Here is a 15,102-nt window from a genome sequence, read left to right as displayed (position 1 = left end):
GCAACCCCAGCTCTGCTGTTCTCGCCAGAGAGCAGAGGGAACAAGGCACCAGGGGGCAGGCTGGTCACTCCTGAGTGTGCCCCGTGGAGCGGGTGCGCATCTGTGCCAGGCTCAGGCACAGGGTGAGCAAACCGTAGGCCCCGCCCTCGGAACCATCCTGCTTGGTTGAGAGGCACAACCGCACACCTGAAAACCTTTGCCTCTTGGGCCATCAGGAGCTAACATTTCCTGAGCACCTACTACGTGCAGGTGCAGGAGCTTCATGGAATTCATGTGTGTAATTCTCGATACCACACTCCCAATGTAATATGTAAATAAATAACCAAATAGCCAAAATCTTTTTTTGAAGATTTTACTTATTTTTAGAGGAGAAGGAAAGGAGAAAAAGAGGGGAAAAAACCATGATTGTGCAGTTGCCCCATGTGCAGCCCCTACTAAGGACCTGGCCCGCAACCCAGGCATGTGCCCTGGCCAGGAATCAACCAGCAACCCTTTGGTTCGCAGCCTGAGCTCAATCCACTGAGCTACACCAGCCAGGGCCAAATCTTTGAGAAAAAAACTCCCCTGCCCCACTGGGGAGTGCCTTGATAGGCACTCCAAAAGCCCCAAATCAGACAGCATTCTACAAGGTGACCCTTGAGCGGCATTTGGGAGGACAAAACAAATGTCACACGCATCTGAGATGCATGTGAGATGCCACACGCATGTCTGAGGGCCAGAAGAGTGAGAGCAGAGGCTGAAGCAGGCTCAGCTCTCTCAGAGCTGAAGTCACAAGCCGCCACACCCCTCCGCAGGCTGGGCAGGCGCTCTCCACTCAGGCTTGGCTGGGCCCCATCTCACATCTCCCCAGACACCTTGTTCTCCTTGGACACCCTGGGCTTGTAACCAATGCTCAGTGAAGACACACTCACTGGGTTGGTGTGGAGAGCAATGAAGCCCATCCCTGGTGACATGTACTCAGTACCAGACACCAAGCCTCATGTCTTCTGGGGACGAGGAGCTGTGGAACAGGGGCTGTCATGAGTCCCAGCATGGACAGGAATTCTGAGGCCCAGGGCCCAACCTGGAAATGTGGAAGGAAGAGGCCATGCTGCCCAACGGGGGGCAGGTGGAGTAGCCTGGCACATGCACACAGCCACGGGGAAAGCCACACACACAGCCACACGCAGACACATGCAGGAACATAGGGCCACCCATGCAAATAACATGTAGGTGTAGGCAGGCCAAGAACAAGACACCCACACCCATAGGACAGCCACATGCATGGGCACGCCCTTGTGCGCACGCGCGCACACACACACACACACACACACACACACACACACACACTTATCCACATTCTCCAGAAAGTGAGTCTGAGCAGGGCAGCGCTGGGCTGTTCTGAGTGCTGGACGCAGCCTTTTCCCACCGGACCAATGCCTGCAACAGCAGTAGGTTGGAGCCAGTGTCCAGAAACCACCTGGGGAAGGCCGCCAGCAGCACGGGAGAGCTGGGAGAGCTGGGGCCCGGAGGGCACCTTCTGCCAGGGAGGGCGCACGTGCACCTTCCTCCTTCGGTCTCCCAGGCACCAAGTCGCAAGGAAAGGTGAGCTCTCATTAAGAAAGAGCTTTTGAGCATTTTCCCAGACACTGACTTGATACCAGATGCTTTAGAGTTGTTGTTTTTTTTTAGACAAAACAATATTTTATTGACACATCCTCCAAGTTCGGTATAAATATAAAGTGCTAAGTTTCCAGCCCCCGCCCACAGGGCTGGGAGGAAGTAGGGGAGGGAGTGTTAAATGTCAGTTGAACACAAATAACTTTCCAGCGCCAACACGGGCGTGAAATGCTCAAATACACACACGCAGGCGAGAGGCTCACACACAGAGACACACCACTTCCCCGAGCCCAGCTCCCCAGGAGCACAGGGCTCAGGCTCCAGGCCCTGCAGTATGCCCTCCCCAGACAGGGCTCCTGGTTGTCACAGCTTGTTCCTTGGGCTTCAACACAGCGGTGGGACCAGTTGGATCCACGGGTGTAGAGTCCAGTTAGTTTCTGCCAGAGAATGGGGCTGGAGGGCAACAGACAAATTCTTCACTCTGTCCCAAATGAGGGCCAGCCTCAGACTCCTAGCAGAAGAGCACCAGGTAAGAGAATCCAGTATTCCTGTACTTCCACCGCCCCCACCTGGGGGCTTTCCAAACTCCAAGGAAGGGGCAGCTCTGCCTGAGGTAAGGGGCACTGCGAGGCCCAGAAAGGAGCCGAGCCGTCCCAGGTTGGCTCCCCAGGAACCTGTGGCTGTGTGCTGCCGTCCTGCCTCAGTGACACAGCACTTGAGTCTCAAACTGTAACAGCTGCCCCATGAAACTGAAGTTGGGGGAGATGACCCCCCGGCGTTGCTTGACAAAGTCGAAGGCCTCATCCAGCCGCACACGGTGGCTCTGTATGAGATATGCCAGGCAGATGGTGGCAGAGCGGGAGATGCCAGCCTGGCAGTGCACCAGCACCCGGCCCCCGCTGTTCTTCACTGAGTCTGCAAGGGAAACGGGTGGGGGTCAGACGGGAAGCTGAGCAGGAAGGAGACACGGCCCCAGTCCCTCCCCTTGGTGCCTGCTGAGGCCCCTCATACCAATGAAGCCTATGGCCTCCTGGAACCAAGCACTGATCTCCACCATCTGGCTGTCCTCCACCGGGATGCTTTTGTAGCGCAGAAGGCCCTCAAAGTGGTTGGGGCAGCTGGAGGAGACGTTGAGGACGGCGGTGATACCGCAGGCCTGCAGCCCCCGCAGATCCGACGAGTGGCCGCAGCTGCCCAGGAACAGGTGGGGCAAGATCTCCACCGGACCGCCCTGGAGAGGGGGGTGGGAGGGGCGGGGTGAGGTCTGCTCCAGCCAGGCCCAACCAGGACCAGGCTCTGGCACACGAGGATACCAAGGGACACACAGAGATATAACACTCACAGATATACATGACCCCCTCAAACTCCAGAGTTGGCTGGAGACATCCACAGACCCACAGAGGTGCAGGAGCCAACCATGCAGGCACACACTGGGAGAGGGTAACAAGGCGCCCTGATCTCAACTCACCTGGTCATAGAAGGGAGCCCTGGGGTCTGAGCGGCTGTTTTCTGCCCCAGGGGGCGGCGTGGCTGGGGCAGGGGACTCAGAGCACAGGTCAGGACAGCAAGCCTGGAAGGCATCGAAGCCTCCTGTGGGGAGGACAGAGGGAGGGTCAGCGGGCAACCCAAGCAGAGAGAAGGGAGGACCAGGCCAGGCGAGGCTGGGCTAAAGGAGGGCCCGGTTGGGAGAGTCTTGGGAGAATCGGGTTGGCTGCTCACCTCGCAGGAAGCACACAGCTGTGGGCCCAGCATGAGTCTCGTGCAGCAGCGCGGCCAGCAGTACACGGGCCAGGCAGTCGGGTGGCAACGTGGCCAGCGAGGCGCCGGCCTGGTCCAGCACCACGGCGCGCGCCAGATCCCCGCGGGCCAGGCGTGCTCGCAGCGCGCGGTCTGGCAGCAGACAAGCGAGGGCTGCGGCGGGCGGACCGCGCGCGCGGCGGCGGAGCAACGCGTTCCAGGGAACCGGCCGCGCGGTGCGCACGTGGCGCCGGCAGAAGGCCAGGAAGGGGCGGCAGTCGAGCAGCAGTGTGCGCTCGGCTTCTCGCGGCTCCCGCAGCAACGCACTCAGCGCCGCACATTCCAGCTCTTGTGCCTCTTCCAGCCCCATGGTGCCGGGCTCTTCCTGCGTTTAACCTCCTCGTCCCCTCTCCTCCCGCTGCCGTCTGCTCTGGTGCGGTTGGCAGCCCAGCCTTAAGTAGCCTGGCCCGGCCCTCGGGTCACCATATAAGGGCAAAGCAGGAAGGCGCCGGTTCCGCCCCCGCGGCCTCACGCGGGCTCGGCCGGGACTGGGGGAGGGGTGCGCTGGGGGAGGACAGGGGACCAGCTCGGAGAGAAAGATCTTGTGCCTGGGGCACTGGGTTCCAAACTACCCCCGTTTGTGCTGCGGCCAGGTGCACATCCCACCCCACCCCCTCCCAGGGACTTTGGGCCGCAGTGGCCCGCTCTGCTTCCCCTGCCTTTTCTCTTTCCTCCTACGATGTTCCCCCCAACCCCCGAGGAATTTGTTAAGACAAAAGCTGGCATGTGCCATGATGATTTCTACACTTGAGGGTTCACGGCCTCTTCTACTAGACCTTGGGCAGGAGGGGCTTGATTTCCCCTCCCTTTGCCCCATTTCATGGCTGAGACCAGCACTGAGGGTTAGTGGCCAAGCTGGGTTAGACCATGGTCCCCAGAGTCCGACACCCTGAGCATCAGGAGGATCCCAGCCTGGGGGAGTGGGGAAAGGCATGGGGCCCATCCTAAATTTCCAGTTATGAGCCGGCAAAGTCTTCCTCCCCAGGAGCTCAGGGAAACCCCAGCGGCCCAAGGCAAAGCACTTCCCCAAGTCGCAGGCCAGCTCTGAAGGGGAACTCTGCTGACGAGGAGGGGCTCTTCCAGGGACCTCACGGGGAAATTCAGGAGTGGCCCCAAGGGGAAGAAAGGCAAGAACTACCAGAGCCAGCCTCCTTCATCCCCCCACTCCCCACCCCCAGACTCCCTAGGCCGCCGCAGACCCCAGGACAGGTGGGGACCTAGTGCTGCTGCTTCACAAGGCCATGATCAGGAAGCAGTGGCAGCTCTCAGAGACCACACCCCTTCTGCCCACCCCCACCCCAGCCAAATGCCCCGGGCGGATGTGGTGAGGCCCAGGTGTGTGTGGGGGAACTGAACTCCAACGCAGAGAAGTTTGGGTGGGTAGGGACAGTGTCCCGGAACTGGAGCTGACCCCGTGCCCAACCCCATCCCAACCCCCTCAGGCCCCTTGTCCCTGGGTCACTACTCTGTGCCCTTTGTAAGCCTCTCCAGCTACCCTGAAGGCCTCTGCTGTCCAGACCTTCTTGGAGGACTACAGGTAGAACCCAGGTACACTCCCCAGCCCTCCACTGGGCTTGTTGTGTCTGTGTGTTGGAGCAGATCTGCATGAAATTCCACGGTGCGCGAGACAGCTTGCTGAAGGGGAGAAGGGACACAGATGAGAGAAGCCCCAAGGACGTCCAAGAAACTTGGGGTCATTTCACCCTCTTGTCCCCATCAGTAACATGGGAGCTCATAATAGATCAGCTACTTGTCCACGGTGGTTCAAAGGCTATGAGGCCACGCCACCGCGTGAGCTCCTGCAGTGGCATCCCTTCCTACCAGGCCAGTCTGGAGGCTGATTTGACAAAGCCACAGCAGAGCCGGGGAGTCTGGGCCACAGATCCCAGAGTTCGATATGGGCCTTATCCTTGGCATCAGCCGGCAGGTGACTTAATGGCTGATTCCAGAGGCAAATTACAGAGCACATGAAAGGACAGTCAGGCCTAGGCTTGCTGACCATGGGGCTGGTGTCACCTGCTGTGCCGGGAGCCCTGGCCTTTCAGCTCCTCGGGGTGGGGGCGTGAGGCCTGGCCAGCTGGGTTCCCGGCTGAGGAAAGCAGCTCGGCAGCGTGGGAGCTCCAGCCCTGTAACCCACACCCGGCTGGGCCTCTCCCGCTCCTGGGGAGAGCAGGCGACCTTGCAGAAAGTTACCCGTGGGAGTCGGGGAGCATTGCTGAGACAGCTCTGGTGTCGTGGGCCCTAGTGTGCTGCCCACCACTCAGGCCAAAAGCAGTGATTTCTGCCTGTGGTGACTGCGTGGATGTCACCCCACAGTGCCACTTGCTTTGGGGCTCGCCCTTTTCAGCCCTGGAACCCGAGCTCAAGGAGGCCTGACTTTGCCATGAAGGAGGTGCTGTCTTCCCCCATTCCCAAACTGGGGGAGCCCCCGCCCCCATAACGGGGTGAAAGCCTGAGGCCTGGGGAAGAGAATGTAGCCGACATCCCATCTACTTCTGCTCTGACTAAGAGTCCCCCAACCCTTGGTGAGTCATGACATGGTTGTCTTGTCCCTTTGGCCACCCCCTCATAGACCGCCACTTGCCCTGGCGGAGGCGGTGCAGGGCTCTGGGCACAGGTGTGAGGAGCGGTCTCATTAGACCTGAGGTCCACAGGCTGCGGGCCCCAGAGGGAGGACCCTGTGCACACCATTAGGTGGCGAGGGATGGCACCAGGTATGCTGGGCTCAGGCTCAGCTCTTTTTCCTTTTTTAAAATTAAAATTAAAATACCCAACTGGCCCTGGGTCTGTGTTGCTCAATTGGTTGGGTGTTGTCCTGAAAGGTTGGCAGTTCTACCCCTAGTCAGGGCACATGCCTGGTAGGAGGGTTCAGTCCCCGGTCTGCGTATGTAAGAGAAGAAAACAATGTTTCTCTCTCACATGGATGTTTCTCTCCCTTTCTTTCTCCCTCCCTCCCTCCCTCTCTCTAAAAACAAATAAAATCTTAAATGAAAATACCCAACTGGAAGACAGTATCATTCAGTGCTGTTCTTTGTGACTGGCTGGCTCCGAGTCACTGCCCACCTTCCCACCTTTGGGACCCCTGGTCTTTCCCTGCCCCACCGCACATCCCAGCCCCGTGCAGGCTGGTTTTCCCATCCACAATCACACAGCGCTGTGCAAGGTTGCCTCTGTTGCATTTCCCTTCCTTCTTCCAAGCCCACACTTCAAGCAGATGCCCCAGGGAGGGAGGCAGAAATGAATGGTGTGGCCACGATCCATGGGCCAGGGCAGGTGTGGAGGGAAGAACGATGAGGAAGGCCACCCCCAGCCCAGCTCTGGGAGTGAGTCAGGATGACGTCAGGTTTCCTGTGCCAGGCTTCCACCAAAACAGTGCAGCGGCCACCCCCACAGGCCTCTGTCAGACAGGCATAGTGACTGCACGCTCTGGGGAGACAGCCCACCCACGGCGGGGAGGCCGGGCGGGGAGGAGGGCTGTGACCGCAGCACCCAGCCCTCAGCCAGGGGGCTCCGTGGAGGGCCTGCATGCGGCTAGGGCAGCTGGAGTCTGTCTGCACGTGGGGCACAGTGTGTGTGTGCAGGCAGGAACACACTTGGACAGCCCCACTGGACCCGGTGAATGTGCCAAGAAGTAAGTCTCCTTGTGGAGTGGCTTTGATGCCTCTCAAATATTTGCTTCTTCTCATTTACACAGGCAGGCTTGGTGCCTTCCCCAAGCATCCATTCCAGACCATTCACCCTTTCTGTTTATTCATTTATTCATTTCCTCAGCCCCTCACTCAAAAGGTATGATGTGCCCCGGACTGTTGGGGGTGCGGGGACACAGCAGTAAAGCACGAACCACTACCCTTGGGGTGCTGACCTCACTCATTTTGCAATTACGTTGCACTCATGACAAATGAGACTAGTTATTCACCTAGAGCGCTCACACAGTTCCCTTTTAAAGTAGGCTTGTAACAACTGAGGGGATGGTACAGATGGCACCCAAAGGTGTTACTCAGTGTGATAGGGTGGGAGACACGAGTCAGGACGTGCTGCCAAGGAGAGGCCCCGCAGCCTCGTCCAACTTGGGCGCAGAGCCATTCCACAGGGCCTGGCTCCCCTTCCTGCCATGGTCCCCCGTCAGGAGTGGAGGGGGAGGAGGCCACCTTCCCCCCTGACATGGTTACTACCACCCGAGACCAGCTGAGCCACCACCATAAGGCCCCTGAGGAAGGGGCCCTGGGAAAGCGGTCTTGCTGCCAAGTCCAGAACTGACTCCTCTGGTCTGTGTCCCTTCCTGCTCTGTGGTGTGTCTATTGAAGGGACCTGGGCTTGGCTGCGCCTCTGGATTTGCCTGGGCTTGGGGCTGGAGGAGACCCCGTTTCTGGTCTCTTCCCTTGGTGCGCACCCGCCCTCAGTACACCGTGGCCCAGCCCACAGCAGCAGTGAACCAGCCCACTCCCACCCTGTCGGCCAGGTGCCCCTGGTGTAGGTCCAAGTGGCCGAAGAGGAAGAAGTCATTGCTAAGGAAGAGCTCTGTCGCCAGTGCAGTAGTTGGGAAAGAGGGGCAGGATCCTCAGGATCCTCTGGCCACTGTGGTCAGAGGGTGTGTGGCTTGTGTCCAAAGGACTCCCAGGGCACCCCTGAAGCTGAAGCCAGGCACAGCGTGCAGGTGGCAGGGGCTTCGAGGCCCAGAGGAGCCGAGACCGCTCTTCCCCCCCACCTTCCCCCCTGACATGGTTACTACCACCCGAGACCAGCTGAGCCACCACCATAAGGACCAGTAACACCCGCAGCCACAGGGCCACGGCAGCAGTGCTGCCTGTCAGGGCGAGTGGGGGTTCAGGAGCTGCATGGCCTTGGCTCACACACAGTGGGACTGCTTCCTCGCTGTGTGGCCTTGGCCAAGCGACTTAACCCTCTGTGCCCTCATTAAATAACAGCGATGACTAGTGCTCGGTGCCTTCTAGGCACTATTGCATCCAAGCATCAGGCCTCGGCGGCAGCCTCAGCTCCCTCCCTCTGCAGATAGGGAAGCAAGGCCACACACCAGTTAAGTGGGAGAACTGAGGTTGGAACCTGGGTGTTAAGTGTGAGGTTGCCCGGCCCCTGGGCAGGGTCTGCTGGGCCCTGCTGCGTCCCGCATCCACCCCTTTCCCACCACCCCCCGCCAGGTTCCGTCTCTTTATACAGACACTGCAACTCACACTGACATGCTTGTCATGTGTCCCACCTTCTTCTAAAACCCCAAAGGGTCCTAAGAGGTGGGAGGATTGGCACCCCAGATACAAATGGGGACCAAGGCACAAAGAGGCCAACTGACTGACCCGCACTGTCACAGCTGGTACGTGATGGAGCCGGTGTTTGAGCTTACAGTTCTGAGGTTCCCCCACCTGCCCCCCAAACCAGGTTCCCACCCAACCCACCAGGCTCTTGCTACTTGTCTCCCTCGTCACCCAAAGCCCTCTCGTCTCTCTGCTGGGCTCTGTCGCTCCATCCACCATGCAGAAGTACCTTGCTGATTTGGGGGCGCTGATTCATACCCCAGTTCAGCTCTGAGCTTTGGGATAAGGCAGGCTGCGCAGGGCACTGGCCAGCACAGCGCCTGCCCCCCGGGCTGCCGATGCGTCTCTGGAGCTGCGCCCACTCGTTTCTGTGCCCTGCTAGCCCTCGTGGGAAGGCAGCTACACGGGAAGTTGAAAATCCACAGTGCTGGACAGAGGTCAGTGTCAGGACAGGGCCCTTCTGGGTCCCTCACCTTGACTTGCCCTGGCTCTGGAAGCGGTGCCCCTGGGTCCCCAGAGCAGGTGGTTCCAGAGAGTGAACACACCCATGCCAGTAGAATTGCCCCATGTAATCTGCTCGGAGAGCTAGATGTCCTGGGTTCAAGGGCAAGCTCTGCCACTAGCAGCTCAGAGGCCCTGAGCAGGCCACACTGGTTCACGTACCAGGTGAGTACTGAGCGTCGGGCTCCACGCTGGATGCTGGGACGCACCAGCAAGATGGAGAAGGTTCCTGCCTGGTGGGATGACCTTCCATTTGGGAGACAGGCAAGTAAACAAAAACCAAGGTGGTGTCAGACAAGGGTAGACATGGTGGAGGATGCCCGGAGAAGGCAGTGAGGTCCAGCAGGGGAGCCTCCAGGAGGCAATGGCCTTGGAGCTGTAACCTGTGGGATGAGAGGGCAGCCAGAGATGGGTAGGGGAGGGCTGTCCAAGAGGCTGGGGCAGCAAGGACAAAAGCACTGAGCCAGGGAGGAGCCAGCAACTGGGAGGTGGAGTCCCAGAAGCGGCCCAGGTTGGGCCTGGCTGCCAGTGAGGGTCTGATTTGATTGAGAGGACAGTTGGACTCCTTGGAAGTTCTCGGTGAAGGGAACAAGCCGTCAGAGGAACACCAGCGCAGCCCCACTGTCTGTGGGTGGACCGTGGGTTGTGGGCACAGGAGCAGCTGCAGGGAGAGGCCAGGCTGCGGCCGTATTTTGGGCAGTGGTCCCTAACCTTTTTGGCACGGGGGACAGATTTCATGGAAGACAATCTTTCCATGGGGTGGGGGAGGGTAGGGGGTGGGGACAGCAGGCAGAGCTCAGGTGGTATTTCCAGTCAAGCTCTGAGGCAGGCCCACGGCTCACCTCCTGCTGTGTTGCAGGGGAGGGGGGCCTGGGTTACACCCCCAGTTTAGGGGGTGGTGATGGACAGGGAGTGGCAATGAGCATGAGGAGGCATCCAGGATCCAGTGGGGGCAAAACCAACAGGAACCGGACAGGGCAGTGGAGGAGGGCTCCAGTCTAGGCTGAGCTGAGGGGCCACTGACTGAGGGCAGGGTGAGGCCCAGGTTCTCGCCCCTTCCTCCTAACCTAGGGCCCTGCCTGGGTGCCTGCTCCTGAGACAGGGGACTCAGGAACCAGCTGAGAAACGCCAGCTTCTGTGTGTGCTCGCCCCACCCCAGGACTCAGTTTTACAGTCTGGAAGAGGGGTACACCTGTAGCACTTGTGAGGGAAAAGGGCAGAGAGGGGAGGTTGCTGGGGGGGGGGCAGGGAGTGGCACCAAGAAGCAGTCCTGGTTGGCGCCCAGGCTGGGCTAGCAGCACAGGTGCCCGGAAGAGTGGGTGCCAGAGAGAAAGTGCTCGGAGAGGGTTGGGGGAGATGAGGCCCCAAGTTGGGTGGCACTGCCCTTGAAGAGGATGGGCTCCAGGAAATGCTGGAGACATCACTGCTGCTGGAGCTGCCCTGGACAGCCAGAGAAGGCTGTGCGTGTGGACACATGTGCACACACACCTGTCCTTGCACTCAGGGTGTGGCACGCCATCACACACAACCAAACCCGAGCACACTCCCCTCACTCATGGACACTGGATGTCCTGCCAGACTCCAGGAGAGCCCACAGGAGCCTCTTTGTGAGCAAACCCCCACCCCACAGTGTTCGTGGGGCTAGTCCACGGGTCCACAGGCCCCGCCCTGGCCCCGCCCACTGCACTGCCATGTGCGCCCCACCCACCGCTATATAGCTCACACACTAGCCTGAGACTGGCCCTGCCCACCAGCACCCGCCATGTTTAACACGGAGCACGGGCCAGCCTGGCTACCCCTCCCCAAGGGCGTTTCCTGCTCAGACAGCTGGTGTGGCATCCTGTGCCCTTCCGGCTGCTCCACTGCACCCTCGCTGCCCCAGAAGGAGTCCAAGCAGGGCCCCTTCCCTGAGCCTGGCCTCCTGGACACACACACACACACACACACACGAACACCCACCATCAGTGCTGCTCTGCAGAGGGGTGTCACGCAGGAGATTTGAGGCTAAAACAAGATGGCCCCTATTAGTCTGGTTTTGCAGATGTGGTGGTAAGGGTCCCCTGGGTGTCAGACCCTGTGCTGGGTGCCTCCAGGGCACCTCACTCTGAGCGGGGCTTTGCTGTGGTTGTGCAGGACTGACCAATCCCTGGGAGCCCACTCACTGCCCTGAGTCAGAACCCTGCTCCAGGGAGAGGGTGCCCAGTCAGAGATATTGGGGTGGGGACACATTCTCAGTGGGCCCTTCTCAAACACCCCAACCAAGAAAGCTTATCGCTGCTGGCACTGCTCCTTCCCAGGGTGTAGCTGCTGACCCTGTCCTGAGCTTGACTCACACACAAAAGACCGGGGTAAGGAATGTCTGCCTCAGTGGTTCCACGGGCAGCGGCAGCGCCTCGAATTTAGTCTAAGGAAGGAAAGGCCCTGGAGGCAAGGTCAGGTCGGGCAGTAGAGACCAAGGCCAGCTTCCTGGAGCCTGCTGGGGCCAGACATGCCCAGAGGCCTGGTGTTCCTGCCATCATGGTGTGGGGCGGCTGGGGCTGCAGTGGGCTTCATGACGGAGGGCAGGAGGCCGGATGAGGCCATGGCCCCAGGGCGCGGCCCCAAGGACAGTGATCATTAGTCCCAAACCGAGGTGTCCAGAGCCTCCTCGCTGCTGGTCCAGGTGCTGAGAGTGAGGAAGGGACACCCGGGACACAGGAGGGCCAGGGTGGGCATGCCGTCCACGTCCAGAGCACACAAGAGGACCCTCAGAAGTGAAAGGGACAGAGTCCTGAGGAGGGGCCTGTGCAGCAGCCAGAAAGGCAGGAAGTTGGGAGGATGCGGGCCCACTGGAGTCTCTGCACTTAGGCAGCCACAGGCCCCCTGTCCCTCTAGGGTTGGCTCCATCCCTGGGCCAGGAAGGAGGGTGCACAGGGCTCTCCTCATGCTGCCTTCCTTCTCGGCTTTGCCTCATCCAGGCCTTACCTTGGGGACTTTCATCAGCCCTACTTTTCCAAAGAAGAAACAGAGCCCAGAGAGGGAAAGTGGGTCCTGCAAAGCCATGTCCAGGGCAGCAGCCTGGCAACTGGAAGGCGGGTCTTGTTCAGGCTGTCCACCCCTTTGCAGAGCTCTGCTGTGGCCCCCACGCCCAGCCACAGGGTAGCCTCTGCCAGAGCCAGGTGGGGCAGTGGGGCTGTGAAGCAGGTCACAGAGGAGCTGTGGGGCTTTTCCTATGATCTCGACCTTCCCATCCAGAGGCCCACAGGCCCAGGAGAGGTATTCATCCAGAGCAGAGGAGTGGCCACATAGGTCTGGGGTCACGGGCAAGGCGGTGTCCAGCAGCCTGGAAGCACTGAGAAGAGGCTAGGAGGGGCAAACCCATGCGCCCACCCTTCGGGGAACCAGGGCAGCTCTCCCCAACTGAGCCCAGGTTGGGGGACAGGCCCTAGTGGGGAAGAGGACCCACACAGCCCTGGCAACTAAGGGAAACAGAAACTGTTTACGTACGGACAGTGGCGCCTTCCCATTCCCAGGGAGCCCTGCTGGGCAGCCCAGTGAGTCACCACAGGCCCCACTGCCCCTGGGGAAGGGGCGGAGCAGCACGGCCCACCTAGCTGTTGTGAGGATTGAATGAGCCACCATTCAGGAAGGGGGCTTTGGGAACTGGAGATAATGTAAATAACTAGGGAACAACAGAGGCATGAGTATGGGAAAGTGAGCTGGGCTCCCAGGATGCGGGGCAGCCCCCACCTATGCGGAGATCCCAGAAAAGGCCTTTCTCCCCCACCCACCCCCTCACAGGCGCAGGGCTGCTGTCTTTGCCCACGTGGCCATCCTCCCACAGCTGAGGATAAACCTTCCCCCAGGACCATCCTCGGTATTACTCCTCAATGTCTTGGTTCTTTAAGCCACTCTGGATGCTGTGGGCACCGCCCACTGTTTTTGGCCCCACCCCCTCTTGCACCTTCCGCCCACCCTGGAATTTCCCTGGAGGAACCAGGGCTGCCAGACCCCAAGTACACACATTAGCGGGGCCCAGCCTGGGCCAGAGGCCCTGTGATATCCATTCGACACACATCTGTGGAGCAGCCTTTTCACGCCAGGGCCACCCCCGGCTGGCTGTTCTCTCGTCCTCCCTCCTCCAGACCCCTGTCCCTCCCTGCTCCAAACTGTGTGCACACTTCGCCTGGGCTCCCTGGCCCTCTGCCTCCTAAGGGTCAGACAGGAGGTGCCAGCTGGCAAAGGCAGAGCAGGAGGAGAGTCTGGGTGCTTCAGCCGTAACTCCCCCACTGCCATGGCACCAGGAGCCTTCTTGAAGGAGGAACGAGAAGAGCGTGTCCACTGGAATGGCAGGTGGGCTGTGTTCTGGGGGCCTGGCCTCTCAGTGAGACAAGGAAGAGATGCGGGAGAAGAGACCAAACCATCGTTCTTTGCCTGCCTGTCTGAAAATCTAAGAAAAGCATCTGACAAGTATTAGAACTAGAGGGGTCAGCCAGGGTACCCGATACCAGATCTCACACCAGGAAAACCAACGAGAAATTGTAACAGAATTATGCCATTCAAAGTATTAATGGGAAGTGTAAAATACCAAGAAATAAACCTAATGGGAATGTGTAAGACCCACATGAAAATGGCTGCAAATTTGGCTGAAGCCCTGACCGGTACGGCTCAGTGGATTGGGCATTATTCCCCAAAGCAAAAGGTTATGGGTTCAATTCCTGGTCAGGGCACATGTCTGGGCTACGGGCTTGGTCCTCAGTTGGGGTACGTGTGAGAGGCAACGGATCACCGTTTCTCTCCCTCTTCCCTCCTACCTCTCCTCTCTCTAAAATAAATAAAATATAAAAAATAAAACAAAGTTTGGCTGAAGGACAGGACAGAGCAAACTCTACAGAGACCCGTGTCCCTCCGGGAACAGGAGTAGGTGACAGAAGCATATCGGGCCCCGCCCGACCTGACCGCTGCCCCATCGAAGTTACCAGATGTCCTCACAGTGTGATATGCTGGTTATCATGTCCATCTAAGAGAGAAAATGTACCCCCAACAAGCAGAGATTTTTTAAAATGTATTTAATTATTGTTCAAGTACAGTTTTCTGCCTTTTACTCCCATCCCAGCCCACTCCCCAGCAGAGATATTTTTGAAAATTAAGAACAAAGAGGTGGGGAGTTGTCCCACTTGATATAAAAGTAAACAACAAAAAATGAAGAAAAAACAAAAAGAAACAAGAAATAAAAAAAACAAAAGAAACTCCGAAAGTCTAGTGGTTTTCTAAGTGTGGTCCTGGCAGAGTCATGGACGAATAGTCTGTGGGACAGCCCAGAAAGCCCGAAAGCACGATAGTGACACGGGCGGCACCACAAGCGGCGGGGCGAAGGCCGAGCTCCAGTGTGCAGCTGGTGACCGTGTAAATCCGTATCTCACACATTCACAAAATATGCAAGTATCAGGGAAAATACATACCAGAATATATTTATAACTTTAAGGTGAAAAAGGCCTTAAGCAATATGCAGAACACAAAAGCATGTGTGAGAAGAACTAGCAGGCCCTGGCTGGTGTGGCTCAGTGGACTGAGTGCCAGCCTGCAAACCAAAGGTTCGATTCCCAGTCAGGGCACATGCCTGGGTTGTAAGCCAGGTGCCCAGTTGGGGGTGCATGAGAGGCAACCACACATTGGTGTTTCTCTCTCTCATTCTCCCTCACTCTAAAAATAAATACATAAATAAATAAGTAAAATCTTTTTTAAAAAGAACAGGTTTGACCTCATATAAATTAAAATTTTCTGTATGATCAAACTCACCATAACCAGTGGTAAAGGCAAGCAAGGGACATGGGGAAAAACAAACAATGATAAAGGGTTATTATTTACTCCATTATTTCATTCATTCATCCACTCATATAACAGTCATTTGAGGGGGGGTGCCTACTTCAGGCACTGTCCTAGGTGCTGGAAATGATAA

The 15,102-nt window shown here is 58.3% G+C and overlaps 1 protein-coding gene across 1 annotated transcript; it reads right to left on the bottom strand.

Annotated features, from left to right (window-relative positions):
• Window positions 1-1,671: 1,671 nt before the first annotated feature.
• DUSP2 (dual specificity phosphatase 2) lies at window positions 1,672-3,762 on the bottom strand. Its single transcript, XM_037056740.1, has 4 exons — window positions 3,319-3,762; window positions 3,068-3,189; window positions 2,611-2,830; window positions 1,672-2,514 (listed from the first exon to the last, which is right to left on the bottom strand). The coding sequence occupies exons 1-4, from the start codon at window positions 3,704-3,706 to the stop codon at window positions 2,300-2,302; spliced, it is 945 nt and encodes a 314-aa protein (XP_036912635.1). The 5' UTR covers window positions 3,707-3,762; the 3' UTR covers window positions 1,672-2,299.
• Between the last annotated feature and the right edge of the window lie 11,340 nt (window positions 3,763-15,102).

This window comes from Sturnira hondurensis, unplaced genomic scaffold (assembly GCF_014824575.4).
Source record: "Sturnira hondurensis isolate 20B ecotype Veracruz unplaced genomic scaffold, ASM1482457v3 Scaffold0009178, whole genome shotgun sequence".
Lineage (NCBI taxonomy): Eukaryota > Metazoa > Chordata > Mammalia > Chiroptera > Phyllostomidae > Sturnira > Sturnira hondurensis.
Note: the sequence above shows the minus strand (reverse complement) of the source record. Positions and strands in the feature narration are given on the sequence as shown.

Excerpts from the sequence above, each read along its gene's own strand:
- DUSP2 (XM_037056740.1), bottom strand. The coding sequence starts at position 3,706 with ATGGGGCTGGAAGAGGCACAAGAGCTGGAATGTGCGGCGCTGAGTGCG. Across the intron at positions 3,190-3,318 it reads AGCTGTGTGCTTCCTGCGAG|GAGGCTTCGATGCCTTCCAG; the intron begins GTGAGCAGCCAA and ends TCCTCCCCACAG. Across the intron at positions 2,515-2,610 it reads GGAGGCCATAGGCTTCATTG|ACTCAGTGAAGAACAGCGGG; the intron begins GTATGAGGGGCC and ends TTTCCCTTGCAG.